Below are 12,643 nucleotides of genomic sequence, written 5' to 3' on the forward strand. Positions count from 1 at the left end.
CATGGCCTTACCCAACCCTCCTGCAGTGCCCAGTTTCCTAAGGCAAAAGGGGATCCCAGCACACATTGGATATGGTTCTGGTCTGTGTTCCATTCCAGATGTGGATCGTGACTTGGATTATTTGGAAATACTGGTGAATGATGATTTGAAAACCTCGCCAGATGCTGGAGGCAAGTCCTCAATGTACCTTTCCTGACAAAAAAATAGTGTCAATCCAGCAAGAGATTACTTGTAACATTTCCCGTAAGTTCTTCTGAAGGTTGATGTATTCAGCAAACCTTGCCCTTCTGGAACCCTGAGGGATCCACAGGATCACTGTCAGTGGGAGGAAGGAGCATTTAGCTGCTCCATCTTCCTTCCATATGCAATGCCAGTGTGTCCTTCCATGTGTTCTGTGCAGCCACAGAGAAGAGCAGAGAGTGAAGGGGCCGGGCCCAGGGATGTGCCCCGGGGCTGAGCCTTGTGGGCAGCCTGAGGATCTCCTGCAGTGCCAGAGGAGCTCTTCTGTCCTGCCTTTCTTTGCAGGTGAACCTGCTGGTGAAGGTGGTGCAGCTTCCCAAACCATGTCCAGGACGGAGCCTCTGGGAGATGCTGAGGGTAGGTCAAGGCCTTTCCCCTGGGAGAGCTGCCAGCTCAGAGCCCAAAGCTTGGCCAGGGGGGCAGCGCTGCAGGTGCCAGCACAGAACCATGCACGTGTGTGCCCTCGGCCTGCACGATCCCCTCACCGCTCCTGCGGCTCAGTGGTGCCCGTGCAGATCAGCAGAGATGACAGAAGCTTCTGTGGCTAGAGCCCTGGTTTTGTGAAATCCACTGGGAAATGGAACTATGTTGCTCTAAGTTTCTCTGACAGGGAATTACCCAGCTACAGGTCACAAGAAACCCCATGAGCCAGCCATAGTCAAGATGCAAGTACTGAAGGAAATGCAGCAGGAAGGACAAGGTGGGTGCATTTCCCTCATGCTTCCCCTGGGACTCAGCAGCCGGGGGCTTTGGCTGCACATCTGGATATGCCGTGCCCGGCACAGCGGGAAGGGATCCATGGCAGCCTCACTGCCCCACTGCTGCTTTCACGCCCTGCAGGGCTGCTTCCCAGCCTGGCCTGGCTGAAGCTTCTGCCCAGCCTCTGCCGGAAGGCATTTGGCATCAGCTGACAGGCAGCCCAAAATGCACCATGGGCCTGAGATCCCCTTCAATTTCTTGGTCTCTTGGGAGATCAGGAAGGGCACCTGTTTGGAGAAAGGAGGGGTCTAGTTCAGCATGAAGAGTCTGGCCATCTTCCTGAGCCTAACCCTTTGAAAAGCATTCCCTCTGAAAATGCCGCCTCCCCAGTAGGCAATAGTTCCATCTGATCCAGCTGTCCGTTTCCTTTATCAAGCGATGGACCAAAAAGCTGTACTGAAGGTGGCATTTCCCGGGGTAAGTGGCGGCTCATTGGAAGGCCCTGCAGGAAGGAAGGCGATGCCAGACACGGGCACAGGCACAGCAGGTAATTGCTGTGCCGGGCTCAGCCCTGGCTAGGGCTGTGTGGCAGCAGCTCTTCCCCCAGGGCCTGCCCTTGCCCAGCCCGGCAGCAGCCAAAGCTGGAGGCGCCTCGGCTTCCAGGCCTCTGGAGCTCGTTCAGAGCCCCGGGGAAACGGGACTGGTGCAGCAACGTCCCTGGCGCTGCAGCTGCTGCAGAGCTGGCCCTGAGTGCCCAGAGGCCCAAGGCACAGGAGCAGCCCCGAGCGGGAGCCCTGCCGCCAGCCCAGGGCCAGAGCCAGCCCTGGCTCCCGGCTGGGCAGGGGCTGCGCTGGGTCCTGACAGGGCCTGAGCCTGTCCCCTGGGTCTGGGGGAGCTGTCACGGGGCAGGGAGTGGTGAAATGAGTGACACCTGTGGCATGGCTGCCTGTAGTTTTTCTCAGGCCTTTAGGGAGGGTTTCTGCAGTGGAAATGAGAGAGTCTTGCAAGGCCCTGGGGTGTTCCCCCACCTTTCCAGGGATGTTTCACAGGGCCTGAAAAGAGTCTGGAGTGTGACCAGGAGCCAGCCCAGAGCTCCCCAGGCTGCTGTGCAGCTTTGGCCTTATCCATTCATATCCGACTCCCACAAACTTACCCGACCCCATTGCAGTGCCCAGTTCCCTGAGGCAGAAGGGGACTCCAGCACACCATGGAAATGGTTCTTATCTCTGCTCCCTTCTAGATGAAGTGTCAGGGAAGGCTTCTCCATTAACTTGGCTGCATAAAGTTTTGGTCCTATCTGAGCCACCGTCAGGTATGTTCTCAGTGAGCCACCAAGGAATAATTGTTGACAGCCTGGCAGGAATCAGGTGACAGAAGCTTCTGTGGCTGTTGTGTTACAGGTGTGTCTGCAGGGAGGACTTCTCCAGCTCCTTTGCTGATTCGTACACAGAAGCCCAGCTCCCATCACAGGAGTGAGTAGTGTGTCCCTGCTGACCCCACAGGCTGAGCCCTGCTTTTGTGGGATCCGTTCCTGAGAAATGGAACTCTGTTGCTCTAAGATCCTAGGAGGGGAAAGAACAAAGGCAAAGGACACCAGAAACCCCATGAGCCAGCCAAAAACATGAGGCAAATGCTGAAAGAATTGCTGCAGGGAGGAGGACAAGGTGGGTGCATTTCTCTCATGCTTCCCCTGGGTCTCAGCAGCCAGGGGCTTTGGCTGCACATCTGGACACGCCGTGCCCGGCAAGGCGGAAAGGAATCCATGGCAGCCTCGCTGCCCCGCTGCTGCTTTGACGCCCTGCAGGGCTGTTTCCCAACCTGGCCTGGCTGCAGCTTCTGCCCAGCCTCTGCTGGAAGGCATTTGGCATCAGCTGACAGGCAGCCCAAAATGCACCACAGGCCATGCCCAACCTGAGGTCCCCTGCGATTTTGCATTCTCCAGGCTGATCACTAACGGCGGGTGTTTTGATGAAAGTGGGCCCTGTCCTACCCAGGATGTTTATGTCTTTGACAAGAATTGCCTCCTGAAGATGCCACCTCTCCAGTGGGGATCAGTCTTACCTGATGAGCTGTTGCTTTTCCTTTCTCCACAAGTGGATGGAGAGGCTGGGCAGAAGGTGGCGTTTCCCGAAGGAAGCAGTGGCTCCATGCCAGCCTCTGTTGCAGGAAGGGAGGTGATGCCAGGCACAGGCAGAGGAGGTAATTGTTGTACCTCTGGACCAGAGACCTGCTACGGTTTGAGCTGCCCTCTCTGGTGCCTGGCAGTGCAGGCACAGCTCAGACAAGACTGGCAGAGCCCAGGGGAATTATCCCGAGCAGGCTCAGGGCACTCGGGTACTGAGCAGTCCTGCTGGGGTCCCTGCGTGGGAGGGAGATCCTGAAACCTGGGAGCGACTGCATTCCCATGGTGGGGAAAGGACAGAGGGGGTGAGCAAGGCTCCAATGTGTCCTGTAAGGGCCTGGCTATGTGCCCTTGGGCTGGGGGAGCTGTGCCAAGAGATGGAGGGAGAGAGGGACTGCAGGAGGGAAGGAGGTAGGAGTGGTTCTGGCACTACATACTGCAGTTATCCCCAGGGATTTAGGGAAGTCTCCCTCAGTGAGGAGGGAGAGAGCCCCAGGGCCCTGGGCTGCTCCAGCTGCCCTTCTAAGGATGTTGCATAAGGTCTATGGCGGGCAAAGATTGTAAAGGATGTGGAGATTAACCAGGAGCCAGCCCAGAGCTCCCCAGGTCCCTGTGCAGCTTTGGCCATGGCCATTCACATCTGACTCCCACAACCTTACCCAACCCCCTTGCAGTGCCCAGTTCCCAAAGGCCAAAGGGGAACCCAGCAGAGCATGGAAGCAGTTCCGTTTTATGCTCCCTTCTAGATTGGGATCGTGACATGGATTCCATGCTTGTCTTTCTGGATGAGAGTTTGAAGACCTCGGCAGATAGTAGAGGTAAGTTCGCAAAGTCCCTTTTTACTTAGAGAATAATCAGTGTCAGTGTGGCAAAAGGTCATGCATGTCCCACTTTCCTTAAGAGTAGGAAGGTTGTTGAATTCTGGAAGCCTTGCCCTGCTCCCATCTGGAGCCCTGAAGGATCCCACAGGATTGCTGTCAGTAGGAGGAAGGAGCATTTAGCTGTCCATCTTCCTCCTGTGTGCAATGGCAGTGTGTCCTTCCATGTGCTCTGTGCAGCCAGGGTAAAGGGCAGAGAGGGAAGGGGCCGGGCCCAGGGCTGTGCCCCGTGGCTGAGCCTTTGGCAGCTCCTTTGCCAGCCCCGGGGAGCCTGAGCTGCTCCTGCTGCCACTGTCAAGCCCTGGCCCTGCAAGGGGCTGGCTTTAGAGCTGCTGGCAGCTCCAGGGAGTCCTTTCTGCCCCGACTGCCCCGCAAGGGGCTCCTTCCATCCCAGTGTGGGGCCACTGCAGGCACGAGGTCCCCCTGCTCCTGCTCCTGAGTGGAAGGCAGAGCTGAGGGAGTGCCTTGGAGGGCACCAAACACCCAGGTGCACCCACTGCCACTTGGGCCTGAATGAGAATCTTCAGCAGAGTCACAGCAGCTGTTCTGTCCTGCCTTTCTTTGCAGCTAACCCGGCTGGTGAAACTGATCTGGCTTCCCAACCCACGTTCAGGAATGAGCCTCTGGGAGGTTCTGAGGGTAGGTCAAGGCCTTTCCCCTGGGATAGCTGCCAGCTCAGAGCCCAAATCTGGGCCAGGGAGGCATCGCTGCAGGTGCCAGCACAGAACCATGCACGTGTGTGCCCGCGCCCTGCACGATCCCCTCACCGCTCCTGTGGCTCAGTCGTGCCAGTGCAGATCAGCAGAGATGGCAGAAGCTTCTGTGGCTGTTGAGTTACAGGTGTGTCTGCAGGGAGGACTTTCCCAGGTCCATTGGTGGATGTTGCACGCAGGCCCAGCTCCCTTCGCAGGGGTGAGTAGTGTCTGCCTGCTGACCCCACAGGCTGAGCACTGGTTTAGTGGGACCCATTCCTGGGAAATGGAAATATTTCTCTTAAGGTCTCCTGAGATTGGAGAACAAACTTAGAGGAGAGAGTAAGTTCCTGGAGGCATCCAAACACATGGAGAAGATGCTGAGTGATCTGGAGAGAAGACAAGGTGGGTGCATTTCTCTCATGCTTCCCCTGGGACTCAGAAGCCGGGGGCTTTGGCTGCACATCTGGACACGCCGTGCCCGGCACAGTGGGAAGGGATCCATGGCAGCCTCGCTGCCCCGCTGCTGCTTTCACGCCCTGCAGGGCTGTTTCCCAGCCTGGCCTGGCGGCAGCTTCTGCCCAGCCCCTGCAGGAAGGCATTTGGCATCAGCTGACAGGCAGCCCAAACTGCAACACGAGCCTGAGATCCCCTGAAATTTCATAGTCTCCAGCATGATCACTATGGGACGGTGTTATGATGAAAGTGGACCCTGGTCTACCCAGAAAATTTTATGGATTCCTGATCCTTAACCATGTCTTTCACAAGTACTGGCTGCTGAAGATGCCAGGGCCCAGTGGGGAACAGCCCCACCTGATCCAGCCGTCCCTCTTCCTTTCTCCAGAAGTGGATGGAGACGCTGGGCAGAAGGCGGCATTTCCCGAAGGAAGCAGTGGCTCCATGACAGCCTCTGCTGTAGGACTGGAGGCGATGCCAGGCACAGTCACAGGAGGTAATATCTGTGCCTCTGGGCCTGAGCCCTGCTGAGGCTTGAGCTGCTGTCTCTGCTGCCTGGAAGTGAGGGCACAACCCAGGGGAATTATCCCAAGCAGGCTCAGGGCACTCTGGTACTGAGCAGTCCTGCTGGGGTCCCTCTGTGGGAGACACTTCCTGAAACCTGGGAGTGACTGCATGGGGTGCCCATGGTGGGGAAGGGACAGAGGGGGAGATCAAGGCTCCAGTGTGTCCTGAGAGGGCTTGACTATGTGCCTTTGGGCTGTGGGAGCTGTCTCAGCAGATGGAGGAAGGGTGGCTGGGAGGACAGGCAGGAGGGAATTTGCAGGGGATACTTGCAGCACTGCCTGCTGCAGTTCTCTCCAAGGATTAAAGGAGCATTTCCCTTGTGCGACTAAGAGAACCCCCACAGGCCCTGGGCTGCTCCAGGCACCTCTCCAGGGATGTTGCACAGGGCCTGCAAATAAGATAGGGATTGACCATGAGCCTTCCCAGAGCTCCCCAGGCCCCTGAGCAGCTTTGGCCTTGTCCACTCACATCTGGCTCCCATGGCCTTACCTGACCTACATGCAGTGCCCAGTTCCCTGAGGCAGAAGGGGATCCCAGCACATCATGGAAATGGTTCTGATCTTTGCAAACTTCCAGGATGGGATAAAGACATGGATTATCTGGAAAACCTGCTGGATTATGGCTTGAGATTCATGGGAAATCCTGGAGGCAAGTGCTCAATGTACCTTTCCTAAGAGAATACACAGTGACCAGGTGGCAAGAGCTCATATATTTGCCCTTTCACTTAAGATAATCTGAAGGTTGATGGAATACGGAAAATTTGCCCTGCTCCGTTCTGGAGCCCTGAGGGATCCCACAGGATCACTGTCAGTGGGAGGAAGGAGCATTTAGCTGCTCCATCTTCCTCCCGTGTGCAATGCAAGTGCCAGCACATTCGATGTGCTCTGTGCAGCCACAGAGAAGGGCAGAGAGGGAAGGGGCCGGGCCCAGAGCTGTGCCCCGGGGCTGAGCCTTGTGGGCAGCCTGAGGATCTCCTGCAGTGCCACAGGAGCTCTTCTGTCCTGCCTTTCTTTGCAGCTGGACCTGCGGGTGAAGGTGGTGCAGCTTCCCAAGCCACGTCCAGGACGGAGCCTTTGGGAGATGCTGAGGGTAGGTCAAGGCCTTTCCCCTGGGAGAGCTGCCAGCTCAGAGCCCAAAGCTGGGCCAGGGGGGCATCGCTGCAGGTGCCAGCACAGAACCATGCACGTGTGTGCCCTCGATCTTTGCGATCCCCTCACCGCTCCTGTGGCTCAGGCATGGCAGCTGTTTGGAAAGTGAGAACCCTGGCCCTGCCCTGAAAGCCAAGACATTTTCTGAAACCTATCCCCATGTTGGACAAGCATGACATCCTGAAGATGCCAGCACCCAAATCAGGAACTCTTCCATCTAATCCAGCTGTCCTTTTTCCTGTCTGAAGTGATGGACCAAACATCTGTGCAGAAGGAGGCACATCCTGGAGGAAGCATTTCCCCATGGGCAGCCCCTGCAGCAGGAAAGAAGGCAAAGCCAGACACGGGCACAGGCACAGCAGGTAATTGCTGTGCCGGGCTCAGCCCTGGCCGGGGCTGTGTGGCAGCAGCTCTTCCCCCAGGGCCTGCCCTTGCCCGGCCCGGCAGCAGCCAAAGCTGGAGGCACCTCGGCTTCCAGGCCTCTGGAGCTGGTTCAGAGCCCCGGGGAAACGGGATTGGTGCAGCAACGTCCCTGGCGCTGCAGCTGCTGCAGAGCTGGCCCTGAGTGCCCAGAGGCCCAAGGCACAGGAGCAGCCCCGAGCGGGACCCCTGCCGCCAGCCCAGGGCCAGAGCCAGCCCTGATTTCCGACTGGGCAGGGGCTGCGCTGGGTCCTGACAGGGCCTGAGCCTGTTCCCTGGGGCTGGGGGAGCTGTCACGGGGCAGGGAGGGCCAGGGTTGGCAGTGGCTGCTCAGGGATGGCTTTGGCCCCTGTCCCTGGCAGCAGCCACTGCCCAAGCAGCTGCGCTGGCCCCGGGCTCTCCTCCCGGCCTGCTGGGCTTTGTTGGCTGGCACAGCCTGTGCCAAGGGCCGGCAAGGTGCCTGCAGGCCCCAGCTCTGGGGGAAACAGAGAACGTCCTGCCCGTATCCACCGTGCTGCCAGCTCAGCAGTGCAGCACAGCACGGGCTCACGCTCCCCATTGCTCCCACAGATGCAGCCGGCACCACAACACGTGTTCCTGATGCCCAGAAGGGCCTCGGAAGGGTCTTTTATATGGGAACAGGCTGCTGGGCAGGGGTAATGGCAGGCCTGCTTCTTTTGGACCTAATTCTCATATTGTGCTGTGTCAAAATCTGGTGTTACTGGAAGAAGAAATGGTGAGTGGTCATCTTTCCCTGAAAGAGCTTCTTTTGAAAGCCTTATGTAGACAGGAAGCATTCCCACTGAGGCTGCAATGGAGTTGTGGCCAGTCCATGATTGTCCAAATAACTCTGCTGAGGGTTCTGCTGCTGCCCAGTGCTTCCATTGGCCTCTCAATTGCTGGGCCTTGTCCTGGGGCCCCGCTGGGGCTGCAGCCAGTGCTGGCTCCCACTGAGGCTGCCTGGCCAAGAGCAGCCCCAGGGGCACGGGGCAGAGGCAGAGGGAGGTGAGGAGGAGAAAGAGCAGGGCCGAGATTGCCCTTGAAAGGCAGAGGCGCTCTGGGGCCCGCTCCTGGCCAGGGACCCTGCCCAGAGCCGTGCCCTGCTGGCCGGGGCCTTGAGGGGCAGCTGTCCAGCTGGGCCCAGCTGTGCCAGCAGCTCCAGCCGTGCTGGGGAGCCTTGCCAGCTCTGGGCCCTGCTGTGCACGAGCTGCACAGAGACCCTGTGTGCCACTGTCAGCTGGGGCCTCAGCCACCTCCTCTCTCCACAGGAGCACCTCTGGTGCTAGTCCAGCCAAATACCTCAGTCATGGAGAACTTGGCCTGTCATCGTGCATCTCCGTGCCAGTGTCCATTGTCCCTTCCACAGGTGTATTACCAGCTTGTAGCTGGAAGTATGCTACAACCACTGCCTAGAACAGATCCGTCTCTCCCTGAAGGGACTGGCCTAGCTGCCCATCCAGGACAGGAGGTGCAGCCCTCTAGCCAGGGAATGGATTATTTGAAAGGTTATATTTACTTGTAAAAATTTTAGATGTTTATTAAAAACCTTATTAGAAATATAACAGGTTACTGAATAAAGACAATGTTACTGTGCCGGGAGTAGAGGTTTTTTCCCACCACATTCTCATCCACACAATGGAGGTTTCACCTTTCAACTCTTTTGCCCTTCTTAAAGTTCTGTCCATTGACTCCGTCTTTGATGACCAGTGGTGGAGTTTGCTTCCTTACATCTCGATTGGAGGTCAGGTGCTGCTGTCGTAGCAAGGTGACCCTCTTAAATGTCTCAAACTCAGGTAATCCCAAGATAACAACACAACAGGGGGTAAAACATATCTATAAATATATAAAACTTCTCTTAACAAATATACATGATATTTCTCCTTTATTGTGAGAGTCAACTGTCACATTACTCATCTATCACAGGCTTGAGTCCAGCTTCAGCTCAGGTGTCTGTGTGCTACCACCAGCACTGGCAGAGCTGCTCGTCTGGACACAGCCAGGCATGGGCAGGCAGCAGCTGGGCATGGGGCTCATCAGACCAACAGCACCCTCATGTTATCTTTGTCTTTCATTTTGAAACATTTAGATATGTTTATCCTTTGTAACATTGAGAAAAGTTTTTCATATAATACAAAAACCAGATATTTGCTCCCCTTTCCTCCAATAGTTCTGTATTTGACAAAGTAGCTTTACAGTCAGGGAAACCTAGAATCTTCTGACAGTTTGGCAATAAATGTAAAATTGCCTTTAATTCATAATGTTAGTCTTACACAGCCTGGACAAGACTGGCATAGCTCACCGGAATTATCCCGAGCAGGCTCAGGGCACTGGGGTTCTGAGCAGTCCTGCTGGGGTCCCTCCATGGGAGACACTTCCTGAAACCTGGCAGTGACTGCACGGGGTGCCCATGGTGAGGACAAGACAGAGGGGAAGAGCAAGGCTCCAGTGTGTTCTTAGTGGGCCTGAGCCTGTCCCCTGGGGCTGGGGGAGCTGTCACGGGGCAGGGAGGGCCAGGGGTGGCAGTGGCTGCTCAGGGATGGCTTTGGCCTGTGTCCCTGGCAGCAGCCACTGCCCAAGCAGCTGCGCTGCCCCCGGGCTCTCCTCCCGGCCTGCTGGGCTTTGTTGGCTGGCACAGCCTGTGCCAAGGGCCGGCAAGGTGCCTGCAGGCCCCAGCTCTGGGGGAAACAGAGACCGTCCTGCCCGTATCCAGCGTGCTGCCAGCTCAGCAGTGCAGCACAGCACGGGCTCACGCTCCCCACGGATCTTGTAGAGGTTCAAAGCAAGACAGGAACACATGTCCTGATTCCACTCTGATGAATCCCGATGATTTTCTGCTTGCAGGACGGGCACAAGCAGTGCATCATAGGAATAGCCAAGACTCTTTTCACTGTGTCACTTGCCATGGCCTCTTTCACAGTTGTATCTTTCTCCCTTCATATGTCCTGACAAACACCTAAGGGAGAACTGGACCTCTAATCACATGGCACATCTCCATGCCCATGCCCGATGTCCCTGTGCCAGCTGCTTTAACAGCTTGTTGCTGTGCAGATGCTGCCTCCAGCCAGACAAGGTCGTTTCCCCCTGAAGGCACTGGCCCTGCTCTCTGGCCCCTACTGAAGGTGGGCAGGGCTTGGCCCAGCTCTTCTCTTGCACTAAAGAGATGGAGCTGTCACCCCAGTGTCCGGGTGGTAGCAGCAGCAAAGCCCAGCCAGGATCAGCACTGGCTGAGCTCCGCGCCCAGGGGCATGGGGATGGCCACGGTGTGGGCAGGCAGGAGCCAGGCAGGGGCTGCTGTGACCAGTGGCGGGGCCCTGGGGGGATGGGGCAGCCCATGCTGAGTGTCCCTGGGCTGAGGGCACATTTCCTTCCCTGGGACCAACTGGGCCTGGACCTCCTCCAGTGGCATGCCCAGGAAAAGAGGGAAGCCATCAAGAGCCTGTGAGTTACGCAGGGATGGGGTGCAGCTTCCTCCCTCCTTGGTTAGCCAGCGGATTAAAAGAGGCCTCTAGGGTTTGCGGCAAACAGGAGTGGGCAAACAGGGCCCTGGCATGTCTCTGAGGGACAATTCACGAGGCAGTGTGCACAGGCAGGGCAAGCAGGCAGGGTTGCAGGTTTTCTTCTTAGGAAGGTTTACTGTGTGTTGTTTGCAGTGTTTCTGTTGGTTGGGTGGTTTTGGGGTTTCTGGTAGTAGTGGTTTTTACGCAATCGAAAACTGTAGTTAGTACAAGTGCATGTAACTAGATGGAACCCTCCAAAAAGAATGTGTCTGTCCTGACCCATTCCTGTGCAAAGTGTTTGAGCTTAGCAGTGGTTTCAGGGGGCAGTGCGGAGAAAAGCTGCCTGTGGTGTGAACAGGTGAATGATCTCCTTTCACTGGTGGCCAAGCTTAGGGAGGAAGTTTAAAGACTAAGGAGTATCTGGGAAAGTGAAAGGGAAATAGATTGGTGGAGTTCAGCCCTTCCATCCTTATGGGAGGCCCAGCAAGAGTCACAGGACTCCTATGCCGCGCACTGTCAGGCAAGAGAAGGACACCTGTAGAAGAAGGGGAGTGGAAATGGTCCCTGCACGGGGAGGTTATAATAAAAATTCCTCCCGACCCCCGTCCCCTAGCCAGGGGCCACTTCAGAATAGGTATGAGTCACTGGATCTAGAGATTCAGCCAAATGATTAAGAAGAAAATTATCTGCCCAGAGAGCCTCCCAATTATGATTAATCTGTAACATGGATTGCCAGCTCTAACATCAAAAAGAAAAGAAGGGTAATCGTGGTGGGTGATTCCCTTCTGAGGGGAACAGAGGGCCCCATGTCAACCGGACCCACCCCACAGAGAGGTCTGCTGCCTCCCTGGGGCCCAGGTGCAGGATATTCCTCAGGGACTTCCTGGGCTCATTCAGTCCTCTGATTATTATCCACTGTTGAAACTCCAGGCTGGCAGTGATGAGATTGAGAAGAGGAGTGTCAGGACCATTGAAAGAGACTTTAGGGCACAGGGACAAGTGGTTGATAGGACAGGGACACAGGTAGTCTTTTCCTCAGTCCCTTTGCTGGCTGAGAAAAATGGTGAAAGCAATAGGAGAGCTCGTATCATCAACAAGTGGCTCAAGGGTTGGTGTCATTGGCAGAATTTTGGATTCTTTGATCATGGCGCAGCTTTGATGGCACCTGGCCTGCTGGAACCAGATGGGCTCCATCTCTCTGTTAAGGGCAGAAGGATTTTAGCTGATGAGCTTGCAGAACTTGTTGAGAGGGCTTTAAAGTAGGTTTGAAGAGGGAACGGGATGCAGCTGGGCTGTCTGGAAGCAGGCCCAAGGCTGGTAAGCCTGAGTTAGGGATGAAATCAGCAGCCCAACTGAGGGGCATGGATACCAGTGCACACAGCATGGGTAACAAACAGCAAGAGCTGGAGCCCATGGTCCAGCAGCAGAGCTGTGATGTCATTGCCATCACAGAAACGTGGTGTGATGCCTCACATGGCTGGAGCACTACACTGGATGGCTACAAGCTCTTCAGGAGAGACAGGAAAGGGAGAAGAGGTGGAGGTGTGGCTCTTTTTATTAGAGAGGCTTTGGACACCATGGATATTGAAATTAGTGATGATGAAGTGGAATGACTATGGGTGAGCATTAGGGGGAAGGCCAACAAGGCTGACATCCTACTGGGAGTCTGTTATCATCCACCCAACCAGGAAGAAGTGGTGGACAACTCATTCTATGAACAGCTAGAGGATGTTTCAGGATCATCAGCCCTTCTTCTTGTAGGCGACTTCAACTTGCCAGACACATGCTGGGAACTTAATACAACAGAAAAAAAGCAGCCCAGGAAATTTGTAGAGTGTGTGGAGGACAAGTGTTGGTTGCAGCTGGTGGGTGAGCCCAGCAGGGGAGGGACTATGTTAGATCTGCTGTTTGCAGATAGAGGTGG

General features: G+C 56.0%; 2 protein-coding genes and 1 long non-coding RNA gene across 3 annotated transcripts in view; 2 read left to right on the plus strand and 1 right to left on the minus strand.

Moving 5' to 3' along the window:
- The window catches only part of LOC135304013 (zinc finger and SCAN domain-containing protein 2-like), a 291,747-nt gene that overhangs the window by 113,050 nt on the left and 166,054 nt on the right, over positions 1-12,643 (minus strand). The window lies entirely within an intron of this gene.
- LOC135301976 (uncharacterized) lies at positions 527-5,618 on the plus strand. The gene is made up of 12 exons (XM_064422556.1): positions 527-597; positions 851-940; positions 1,376-1,486; positions 2,180-2,251; positions 2,340-2,411; positions 2,499-2,603; positions 3,034-3,138; positions 3,808-3,879; positions 4,507-4,578; positions 4,780-4,851; positions 4,938-5,036; positions 5,476-5,618. Exons 1-12 carry the CDS (start codon positions 564-566, stop codon positions 5,616-5,618), a joined length of 1,047 nt encoding a protein of 348 aa, XP_064278626.1. The 5' UTR covers positions 527-563.
- LOC135302275 (uncharacterized) lies at positions 6,667-8,858 on the plus strand. Its single transcript, XR_010363980.1, has 4 exons — positions 6,667-6,743; positions 7,051-7,164; positions 7,793-7,958; positions 8,491-8,858. It is a non-coding gene; the product is annotated as an uncharacterized LOC135302275 (long non-coding RNA).

Source organism: Passer domesticus, chromosome 6 (assembly GCF_036417665.1).
Source record: "Passer domesticus isolate bPasDom1 chromosome 6, bPasDom1.hap1, whole genome shotgun sequence".
In the NCBI taxonomy this organism is placed as follows: Eukaryota; Metazoa; Chordata; class Aves; order Passeriformes; family Passeridae; genus Passer; species Passer domesticus.

Bases quoted from the DNA above. Each gene is read 5' to 3' on its own strand.
- LOC135301976 (XM_064422556.1), top strand. From the start codon at position 564: ATGTCCAGGACGGAGCCTCTGGGAGATGCTGAGG. The intron at 3,139-3,807 runs GTAATTGTTGTA...GCTCCCTTCTAG, and splicing joins GCCAGGCACAGGCAGAGGAG to ATTGGGATCGTGACATGGAT. The intron at 3,880-4,506 runs GTAAGTTCGCAA...CTTTCTTTGCAG, and splicing joins GACCTCGGCAGATAGTAGAG to CTAACCCGGCTGGTGAAACT.